The sequence below is a fragment of the Hemiscyllium ocellatum genome, chromosome 7 (genome assembly GCF_020745735.1).
Source record: "Hemiscyllium ocellatum isolate sHemOce1 chromosome 7, sHemOce1.pat.X.cur, whole genome shotgun sequence".
Classification (NCBI taxonomy): Eukaryota; Metazoa; Chordata; class Chondrichthyes; order Orectolobiformes; family Hemiscylliidae; genus Hemiscyllium; species Hemiscyllium ocellatum.
The window spans coordinates 88043191-88054505 of NC_083407.1; the positions used below are offsets into that span (position 1 = coordinate 88043191).

An 11315-nucleotide genomic window follows, 5' to 3' on the forward strand; every position below is an offset into this window, starting at 1 on the left:
AAGTACTCATTTAGGATCTGACCCACATGCTCTGCCTCCACAAAAGTTCTCTCCTTTATCCTTGAGTGGCCCTACTTCCTCTCTATATTTTAAAAAGAGGAGGATATGTAATGAATGTCCTAGGAAAGATAAAAACTAATTTCTGTAAATCAAACTCATTTCTTTAACTTGGGAAGGTGAAGGAAACCAACTTTGATTTTCAGTTAAAATGATGGGGTATTATAGATTAAAACCTACAATGGCAGTTTATGAATTTATTGCACATCTTTAAATATTTAAATACATGTTGTAAAATTAACTGTCACATGTCACTTTGATGTCAAATACATTAAAAGACTCAACAAAATTCAGTTTACAGCAGGGATGAATTCACTTGTTGTATTGTAGTACATCAGTATTACTACAGAAGGCAGATCTAACGGTCATGCTCCAAAGCTCAAAGTTTACTGTGAAGAAATGCTTCCAGAATGTGTGAATGGTTTACAGATGGCAGCCATTCATAAAAGGACTGACACTGACCCTTGCACCTTGTGGGTTGATTAATGATCTTTCTAAGTTTGCATTTCACTCCACGGAGAGAGATTCCAATCCTTCTCAAGGAATGTAAATTAGCTTTTTGAAAAAAAAATCACCTGTAATTTCAAGATTATCACTCAGGTCAGTATTTCTTGTGCATTTTGGTAATGAAAATGTAATAATCCCCAGTTGAGAGAGAACTGGAGGTTTCATCTAAGCCCTTGTAAAAATGCTTTCTGAAGATGGAGTATTCACCATTGCATCAAGAAGATGCCTGTGTGTCAGAAAATACACACATATTTCTCTCTCGACTGTTAAAATCCTATTATTTTGCTCAACTACCACTCAGTGAACAGAAGTAAATTATTCTCATAGCTTTACGTAACTGCTCAATATTCCTGGATGAGAACTGTGAACAGCTGCCACTCCAGAATGAACTAATAGTTACAGATATAATACACAAGTTAACACTATTTTGCACAGAAGCATATCAGAGGTTCATATTTTTGTCATTCTGTCTAGGGTCTTTTTTTTGAAACAAAAAAATAATCTGTCACAATGCTTACATTTATCCAGAAAGAATGGCAACTTGGGACCAGCCCTGTGCCATCTTAGTGATCACATGAATAGAAGGAAAGGGGGTGGGGGGGGGGGGGGGGGGGGGGGGGGGGAGTGGAAAAACAATACTGTTGTTGTAGATCACGCAGTTATGTTATCTTTGACAGCTTGGTATCAGGAGATATCCTTTTCTAAAAATTTTGTGGCACAAAATAAAATGAGTTCAACTGCCAAAGTGTTAGAGAACAGCAACCAAACATCTGTGTACACTAACAATGGCTAAATTGTGCCACAATATCATTGAAACACGATCAGTTCTAAATACTAATTACAGCAAATGATCATCCAAACAAGATCCAGAAAATAAACTGTACTGCAGGACCTATAAGTGATGGTCCTGGGCTAATTGCTTCCATCTATCTTTTCACTAAACAGATGACAACAGTTCACCAAGGGATGACTTCCCAATAGACGAATAAGCTGATAAGCTTCACAAACACAGCTGGTGACTAACTACAGAAATTCAACTACACAAACAAAATCTACTTAAAATTATCAGAGGAAAAATTAATAATCCACCTTGTAATTATATACAACTGCAGCAGTTAAAATAAAAAAATTCTTCTAATGGAAGTGGAGGAAAATTATGCATTGTTAATAGACTAGTTTCACTCTGAATACACTGAAATTGAAAATCAGATGGGGCTTACTGGTAACCCCATTTCCAAGCATTTTATTAAGAGCTAGGTTTTCAGCTTGTAAATGGGGTACACAGATAATAGGATGTATAAATAAATATTTTATACGCTAGCTGTAGCTTTCAAAAGCTAAGCTACTGCTGCATTTTCTCAGTAGCTTTCAGCTTTGCTGTCTTTTAGTCATGGTGGCTTGTGTCAACTTTGGACCTTTAGTCTGCAGTCATGACTAGAACATGTCACTTGAAGAAAGATCTGTCATAGTGAAAAGTGCTGTCATCAAAGGAAAGTCAAGATTGCTTACCAATTATTGCACTCTGTACTTTCCTAACACCTGTTGTTAAAGCATCACACTTTAGAAAATTAAAGATTACTAGCTTATACTTCACAAAGCAGGATTTCACGTTTTCCCCAAAACCTACTATTCAAATTGGCATTGTCTGGAATGAGGAGCAAACGCTGCACCAATAAGTTCTTAACCAGCAATAGAAACATTCAAATTTACTCATCCTAAACCCTAAAATCTTCAACTTTATAAAGTCTCAATTCCTTTTATATTGCCATAAACATTAAATATGTAACAAATTACACCAATATCCATTGATGTTGCCTTCTGGCATAGTAAAACATTCCGAGGCACTTAAGATGATAACAAAACAAAACAAAGTTTTGAGATAAGGTGGTAGTGCTGAGACAGGTGACAAATATATGATAAATGATGTTGATTTTAGTGCGGGGGTGGGAAGCAGTGGAGGAATGACAAGCTCATAAAATGGAGGGAGCACATGGATTGGGATATACATGTAGAGCAAGCAGACTTTCAGGCACTGATTGCTGAAGTCAGCTAATAGCAATGGCATGAAGGAAAGATATAGGTTGACTGGAGTGGAATTGGAGATCATGGTAAATTGGAGAAGGGGATTATAAAGATAGAGTGTAAAGACATGGAGGGTTTTGAAGACTACGGTGAAAGTGTTAAAATGGAAGCTTTCGGGGAATGCGAGTCACTGCAGATTGACGAGCACTGGGATAATGAGTGGTGCAAGTCAGGATACTGCTTTGGATAAGTTTATGGAATTGGGAAAGACTAGAAAATAGTTAGGAGAATATTCAATTAGTTGAGACTAAAAGACAACAAAAGCACAGGTGAGATTTCAGTGGCACGTAGGTTGAGGAAGGGGCAGAAACAGGAAATGTTGGAATTAGAATTAGTTGATCAAATGGTAAGAAAGAGTCCCTAATAGAACAATTTCAAATTACCAAAAACTGAAAAGCATTTTGCAGCTTTGTCAAGACAGCATACATTAACTTCTGAGCGCACAGGATTACAAAATTAGCATAACTTCTGAATTGCCTACGTTAGATGCCAGTTCAGAAGAAGCTCTCTGCAGTTGAGTTGAATGTATGCATTTGAAAAAAAAAGGACTCAAATGAACTGGTGTTGCTTTTTCTGAAACCAGTGAACTTGTAGACAATTATGCAACTGAAATTTCAGTGTGCAACCTATTGATTTCTGAAAGCATGCAAATATAATGTAACGTGACCAACAAAATATGACTTGCTTCATTCACCAAAATCCAACTGCTCCACTACATTAAATGAGAGGTTTGTGAAGTTCTGACCATGCGCAATTTCATTTCTTGTCATTATCATTTCTTCCCACTACATAAGACATTTTATATTCTGCTGATTTGCAAAGCAATAGATGGAGTACAGCACACTTCAGGGAGGTTACAAGTGATACGTAGATAGTGAGCTGCAGAGGCCAAAGGAAACTCCAAACAAAAAAAGGGGGAAAAACAAACAAACAAACAAACAAACAACAGAAAATTACAAAATACCATTCTTAGATTGGAGAGAAGAACAACAATTCTTCCTACTTTAGAAAACTTAAATGGAACATGAAGATACGAACATTGGATTACTTGAGCTGCACAGCATGAAAAATTAGTTTGTTGATAATAGCTTTAAGAGTGGTTTATTTCCATAATTAACATTTTATTATTGCCATCTTCTTACATTATTTTAGTTCCACATATAAAATTTGCTCTGTTATGGAAGTTGCCATTAGAACATGCTAATTATATCATTCCTGGTTTAAAAAGACAATTTTTATCTCCCAATCTAGGCTATGCCTCCAGCAGTATCAATAAAGTACTGAATCAAAGATAGCCATCACTCAAATCACAACAGTGCTTATCTGAAAGTTACAAGTTCAGCAGAATTTTTCTTCTCCTGCTTAAATATTGACACAGTTCCAAGGCAATAACCTTAACTCTCACTAAGATTAAGGATCTTGAAATTGATACCAAGTACATTCTCATTGTTCATAGAAACCTCTCTTTTTGCATCCCTAATGCCTGTAGTGTGGTAGGATTGTGCTGGTAAATAGACTGGAAGAGGATAGCCGAGATGTGGCTGAGATATGAATGATGGCACTGAACAGTTTATAGAGTAACAATCAACTGGACATACAAACAGTAGTGCAAGCACAAAAGGTCAGGGCAGCTCTGGAGAGTGTAAAGTGCATTAAGTGATTCTTTTGAGTACTGTTAAACTCATGCAGTGTGGAACCTAAAGGCTTCAATAAGAATTGGGACAGATGGAAACAAAACATTCCTCTCATACAAGCATAGAAAGTATAGCCACTCATCACATTACTCAACAAACTGTTCAGTGCCATCATTCATATCTCAGCCACATCTGGGCTCGCCTCTTCCAGTCTATTTACCAGCACAACCCTACCCCACTACAGGCATTAGGGATGCAAAAAGAGAGGTTTCTACGAACAATGTATTTCGTATCAATTTCAAGAGTATTTAGCCAGCTCCTGCCATCGTAAATGGAGGTGGCATTGCATAACAAAGTGAACCGGAGCAGCTCTTGCTGCACTGAGTTTGAACCTGGCACTGCTACACTAAAGGGTCACACTGAAGCCACACATGGCAGATCACAAACGTTGCTCCAAGTGAATTCCCCAGCTGGAGTGATTGGAGGGCTGGAACAGTCTGACTTAACACATGGATACTACAACAGCACACCTTCAGAAAACTGACTTTTAGTTAAATACTATCCAAATGCATCTAATTAGATAAAGAAACATGCTTTAATAAATGATTTTATAGACTAGAAATCAGTTAAAGCCTAAACCTCATCCTGCATTCTTTCAAAAAAAAGCTTTCAGCAAACATTTGAAGACCTCATTACTGTACCCAATAAACATTATAGTATTATGACAACCAAATAAAGCCTTAAATCGGTTTGGGTTGATCAGCAGCACCTGATCGCCCAGACTGAACAAAAGGCCTGCTGAATTTGAACTAAACACTCTTTTAGCAATGCACCTCGAGCTTCTAATTTTGTATATTTTTGTTAAAGAATAGCAACTTTATTTACAATGCTAGAAGCTAGCTAAGTAATCTTGAAATTGATCAAGTGTGCATTTTGTGTGTAAAAATCCTTCATTCTACATCTTTAATGTAAGAACTGTAATAGGCTTACGCTGGTAAATAGGATCCAGAGCACAAGCAAAGACATGGAACATCAGGAACGACATACTGAGGAGATTATGCAATATAGTGCGGTGGATGGGGCATATTGTTATGCTGATGAGAGAGATATTTGTTTAAAATCTAAAATTGCTTTGCTTATTAGATTTGGAAATCAAGGTTAGCTTTCTATTTTCATTAGAACTATTAAAGTGGATTGCCATATGAAGAAACAAAACCATGCTATTCAGGTTACCACCTCTGGTCCAGTTTGATAATCACCTCATGTGCAAGCACTCCATAGTGAATGGAACAGAAATTGAGTTGTTGGGGAATGAAAATAATTGAGAAAAACAAAATGCAGTCTTAATGCACGAACAGCATTCTGCACAATAAATTTCAACGTAACTTATGAAGAGAACACTGGTGCTTTAAGTAGGATAGCATTGTTCCCAGTGGTACAAATTGCTTCAACAGCAGATTTTTTTTTTGAAGAATGCCATTTCATTCCAACAAGCATCTGCTGAGTAACTTGGGGTGACAGTATTATGTATTGCTTGGACATGTTTCAGCAGAGAAGTGAACAGGCAAGATACATTTCACCCAGATTACGTTGGGAAAAATTAAAAAATGCTGGCATTGCTGTTATTTTCTGCAATTGCACACAAGCATGCATTTTCTCTGTTCAAGCTTCACATAAGTTAAAAATAGACTCAAGGAACAAATGTTCTTGGTGAAAGTCACTATTCATAACCAAAAAAAGGGTTATAATTGCATTGATTTTCTGCAAAGGAACTTTGCTATTACGTCAGTTTTAGGATCCTCATTTAGACAAGAAAGGCATTGATCATATTCGCCTGCACTCTCTTTTCTTGCTCTCCACACTCAGTCACATTCCCATCACCTCATGCCACTTTTTATTCCCTGAAAGAGCAGTCAGGACACATGTTAATATTTCTCCCTGTGTTACTGCCACTGGCCATTGGGAATATACAGAAGTGATCATCAGCAATACTCAATGGTACAACTGAGATCAAAAATTCCAATAGGAATTGAATCCACACTCCCATTCTACAATACAGTTCCAATAACTATCATGCTTAGAGAAGTCAGCTCACTAACTTCTCCATGTGGCAGCAATATTACACAAACAATATCTTCCAAATAGGGTTTTTGGGGTGATATCTCTATCTCTGAGCCAGAAGACCCGCATTCAAGACCCACCTAGAGAGATGTGTCCTAACATCTCAATTACAAAATGAAAAAAAACTGCCAAATAAAGCAGTTTCATCTGCTGCAATTCGTCCATCAGCTGGCACAAGTTAAAAAAAGAGCAATTGCTCTCGACTTAAAACAATCACATTTAATATTTTGGGTTAAAATAAAACAAAAGGAAATCCAGTTAGTTTATGCTCTACTTATGATAAGACCAAGTAAAGAAGAAAACAGTACAGTTGCAGAACATTTTTACTTGGACAGCATTTGCAAACCTTAGCATAATTAAACAAAAGATACTAGAAAGAAAAACTAATGTTACTTCACAAAATGTATTTCTCATATTTTAGCCATGACTACATTTCATGAAGAACTTCGCAGGCTGTCAACTCGGAATATCCTTCGGTAATGAAAGGCACCAGTTAAATACAAGTCTTTCATCTTTTCACTAATGACCGTGACTGATCCACTGTGGTAAGCTTCACCACAATAAAAGGAAACACATACATACATAGGAAGCTATTCAAAGCCAGAGACAAATCGCAATGACTAATATTTAAAGCTGCTATCAGATAGTCAAGTTTCAGTTATGGTTCTTGATCAGTGTCTAAGAAATATTAGCAAACCATCTGATTCAAATAGGTTTAGGGTCTCCAGGATTAACAATATTAAATGAAGGCAGGCTAAATTGAACTTCTGCAGCCAATTCATCTCAGCAAGCCAGTAAAGAGTTAACATCAAATACTCCTGGGGCTGCCATTTGAACAGGCATGACTTGAAGGGTCCTGGCTTTGTGCCAACCTCTCCTCTCAACACCCAAAATATCAAGGGGGGGGGTCACATGATTGTTACAAGAGTCTACAATTTCCCAAGGAGCCAAAAATGAAAGGACGCAAAGGCAAACAACAGATCACATCTTCATTTTCCATTGAATCTATTTATATAGAATTAGTCATCGAAACAGGTCATAGGATTGAGATAGTGGATCCCAGAGAAATCTGCAGTCACAGTGTTAGTCAACTGAAATCTAAAAAGAAAGACAAGTTAAAAGTTTCTAACATTGATAGATGTCAGAATTGAGACAGGAATTGGTAGTTTAATATTGGTACTTTTTTTTAAAGAAAGCTAAATGAAAGCCATGTTCCCTTCCTCAAATTACACTTAATATATATTCCATGAATTTTCATTTTCTGCTTTGGAACTAGGTGCACAAAGATTTTTCGATGTATTGCTATTTTAAATCTCCTCCCAGGAACATGACAATTACTGTTAGCATACACCGCTGAATACTCATCCAACATGGAGGTACGAACATTCAAAATACCACTTTTCATGAAAAGACCTAAACAGTTCAAATGAGTCCCTGTATATTAATATATTTGTAAGGTTTCAGTGAAAAGCATTTAGAAGTGATCAAATCAGAAATGCAAACTTTTAGAAAGCTCCACTATCCTGTAATCACAATTTGACCAAAAGATTCTAAATTGCAGTGCAAATCTGAACCACGATTACATCCAGCTCACTGAAAAATATGCATCTCAACAGGATCAACACAGCAGGGGTAGAGATATAACAGATGTAAACATTTAATTAAAAAACTAAAAATAATAGTTATTGATCTTAAAAAGTTACATACTGTAATTTCAAATACTGCAATCTGCTTGGGCTTAAGTTAGATATCAATACACTTTCCCAGAATATTTAAAACTAATATTGGTGAAATCCTAGCAGGAATTCTACAAAAGGATTAAATCCAAAACATTTCTAGGTAACAAGGAATAGGTTTTTACAGCACAGCACATGCATTAGGATAGCTACCACATAAAACGAAATTACCGACACGTTCGCTACACTAAAAAAAACTTACAGTTAACCGACTGGAAGTCTGGTACAAACTGTTCATCTTCTTCGGGAACTTGGGCTGCAGGGGAAAAAAAATAATTGGTATCTCAAGGTCAAGTATTTCTACATGAACATTTCATAACTGAAAAACATAAATATGCGATGACAGCTTGAGATGATTAGAAACACGCTTTGCTTACCTTCTGCTAGCCACGTTTCTTGTAGCAAGCTCAAATCTTGAAAAAGTTCTGAAAAAGTCAAACAGATTACTAGTGAGGAAGAAGCAGGTCGTTACGGCGGGATCAGAAAAGTGACGATTGCATGCACACCTAGACATTCAACAGCAGTCACTTACCTTCCGAATCATGAGCAAGATCGGTCTCCACAAATTTCCTTTTTCTGTCGTTCACTTGTCGGCCGCGAAGCTCTTCCACGTGTGTTTTCTGAGAAAACCAATTAAAATCCACGTATGAAATTGAGTAATTGAATAATACATAAAAATAATGCACTGAAACGTACACATCTCCAAAAGCACAAATCCGTGCAACTTTCTTAATGTTTAAGAATTAATCCTGATGGTAGGATTTTTCTTCAAAACAAAGAAAAGGTGAATATTTCTTTTGCTCACCGGTACATTGTGCATAAAAGGAACTTGCTGGTCGTAAAATCCGTCCATTTTGTAGCTCGTGTTCTCTTAAAAGTCCTGCTACAAACCATTAACATGGACTCGCAGAACGCAATTGAGTGGCGTATTTTTTTTCGTAGTTGTTTTGTTTCCTTTTGCTCTGCAGCTCCTCCTGGGAGAGACGAGAGAAAATTATGAATGGGAGAAGCTGGCTGGCTGGCTGGCCACAGGTAGGAGCGTAACGGGATCCGAGCGCCCCATTCACAAAAAAACACACAGCTGAGCCCAGCCACCCACCGCCTCCCACACAACCAACAACTCTCTTCTTCAGGAGCCTTTGAACTCAGGGCAACCGCCCTGAGTACACCTCAGTGAAAAAAAAACCCTTCGCTTATCTGCACAAAAATCACATCGACAGGCAGCACCTCACTGCTCCAAATACATTAAGACGTGCTGAAGAAAATGGCGAACATTTGCAACACAAGCTCTGGTTAGCATCTATGCTTAGTTTTTTTTAGATGCAACACTTACTTTTCCCTCCCATTTTTCAGTTTTCCCTGTTTTTAAAAAAAATATATACAAGTCTTAATCAAGATATTATTGCTGCTTACCTATGAAATTATTTGTATTGTTAGTGAATGGTTTTTCTGTTTTGAAAAATGCACTTTCTACAAATTAAAGAAACACCAGGCACTTGCACTCCCGGATCGCCGCTCACAAAAAAGTTGAATGGGGTTTTTTTTTCGCTCAGTTGAAGTGAACGCGACTTCTTTCCCCCCAGAGGCAACTCGGGCTCGCGCACCCAACCCCACCACCGCTGCCGATTGGTCAATAGAACCGTCAATCATTCTGCGAACCCACCCGTTGGTCCCCGTTGAAAAGGCTGGCCAGCCAATGGGCAAACGGAATTGAAGAGTCCCTGGCTCCGATTGGCCAGACCCCGAATGTGTTTGTTCGACATTCACAAAAATAGGTCGGTGTTCGCCAATCAGGAGGCGGGGCGCGCCCCTGATTGATAACTGGCCTGATGACGAATTTCATTCACGAAAATCTGGTCAGGGCTGAGTAACTGCGCCATTGAAGGACTCGAGATCATAACAGAGGCTTTCGGTGCAGCTTGGACACTTGCAAGGTCACAAACAGCACTTAAAAGACCGCATGCAGAAATAACCCAAAAGCACTGCCCAAGCCCGACCCCGTTGCACTGTGGCATTAATCAACACATCTGCTTTCTCAAGTAGCCAAGATGTGCGAGTGACACGTTTTAAAATGCGCAGCTGGGATCTGACACTGGGCTCAGGCGCCTCTGGAAACATTCAATGCATTTTGCCTTGCTGGGATGTCAGCACAAATAAATCATTTCTTTAAAATTGAAAGTAAGCAGATGGACATATATGAAATGCTACCGCTTTCTGGCTTCCGTAGGCTATCCGTAAAGTATCCTTGTGATTTTTAAATAAGATGAGGTATTTATTTTTTTCGGTCCACTGATTTAATGGAAGCATTTTCATTAAATATGAAACAGGAATATCTACGTCTCGTACATGTACATCACAAATAAGCCAATTGAAAGTACTGCGTTATTCTTGCCACTAAGTTTGCATTTATTTTTCGGAACTGAGGAAGGGAGGGGTTTTGATTTCATACGGATCAGTCAAGTCTCGGGCTGTATCCAGGCGCACGTCCTTGTAGCTGATGTGAAAGGGATTTGGGAAGAACGAAGCAACAGTACTAGAAACAGCAAAATCCTCAGAAACACTCCATCGTATTATCATCGACGCAAGGGAAGGGAATTCTCAAATTTTATATGTTTAGTTCTCCGCCCTAAAATGCAATCTTTTCATCTTCACTCCCCCTTCCATTTCATTGTCACTATGGTCCCTTGTGGAAGGATCATCAGCCACAAAAAAGTAGATACCTACTCGCCCTAATCTGCCCGCTCTCTGGCTGTGTCTGATATGTTGTACCACAGTTAGTAAAATTGGATCGTTTTCAATACAATTCAATACCAAATTAGTGGGCTAATCCCATTGTAAACCTGTTGTGTGGCTCCTGTGCAGAACACGGTGGTTTGATGCTGTTTTAATTCCACTGGAACAGCTGGATCCTCTACTGTAATAAACAAAGGGGAGGGGGTGTCCAGGGAACATTGGCAATTACCTCAGACCTAAAACAAAAACAAAATACTGGTGACAAACTGCAGATCAGGCCACATCTGCGGGGAGAACATCAGGTACGGCCCTTCATAGACTTATCGACTCAACTTGTTTGCTTTCACCACCGCGCCCCCACCCCCGCCCCAAGATGTTGACTGATTTGCTGAATGTTTCGAATTTTCTGTCTTTGACAGATATCAAACGTGGGGAAGAGAATGCA

At 38.4% G+C, this 11315-nt stretch overlaps 1 protein-coding gene across 1 annotated transcript in view; it reads right to left on the reverse strand.

Moving 5' to 3' along the window:
* LOC132817536 (ETS translocation variant 5-like) overlaps positions 1 to 9665 on the reverse strand; it is a 28365-nt gene extending 18700 nt beyond the window's left edge. The window contains exons 1-5 of the mRNA XM_060828033.1: positions 9551 to 9665; positions 8943 to 9111; positions 8670 to 8757; positions 8515 to 8562; positions 8340 to 8393 (exon numbers count right to left, since the gene is read on the reverse strand). Of these exons, the coding sequence (XP_060684016.1) occupies positions 8340 to 8393; positions 8515 to 8562; positions 8670 to 8757; positions 8943 to 8990 (238 nt within the window). The 5' untranslated portion in view covers positions 8991 to 9111; positions 9551 to 9665. The remainder of the gene's footprint in view (positions 1 to 8339; positions 8394 to 8514; positions 8563 to 8669; positions 8758 to 8942; positions 9112 to 9550) is intronic.
* Positions 9666 to 11315: the final 1650 nt, after the last annotated feature.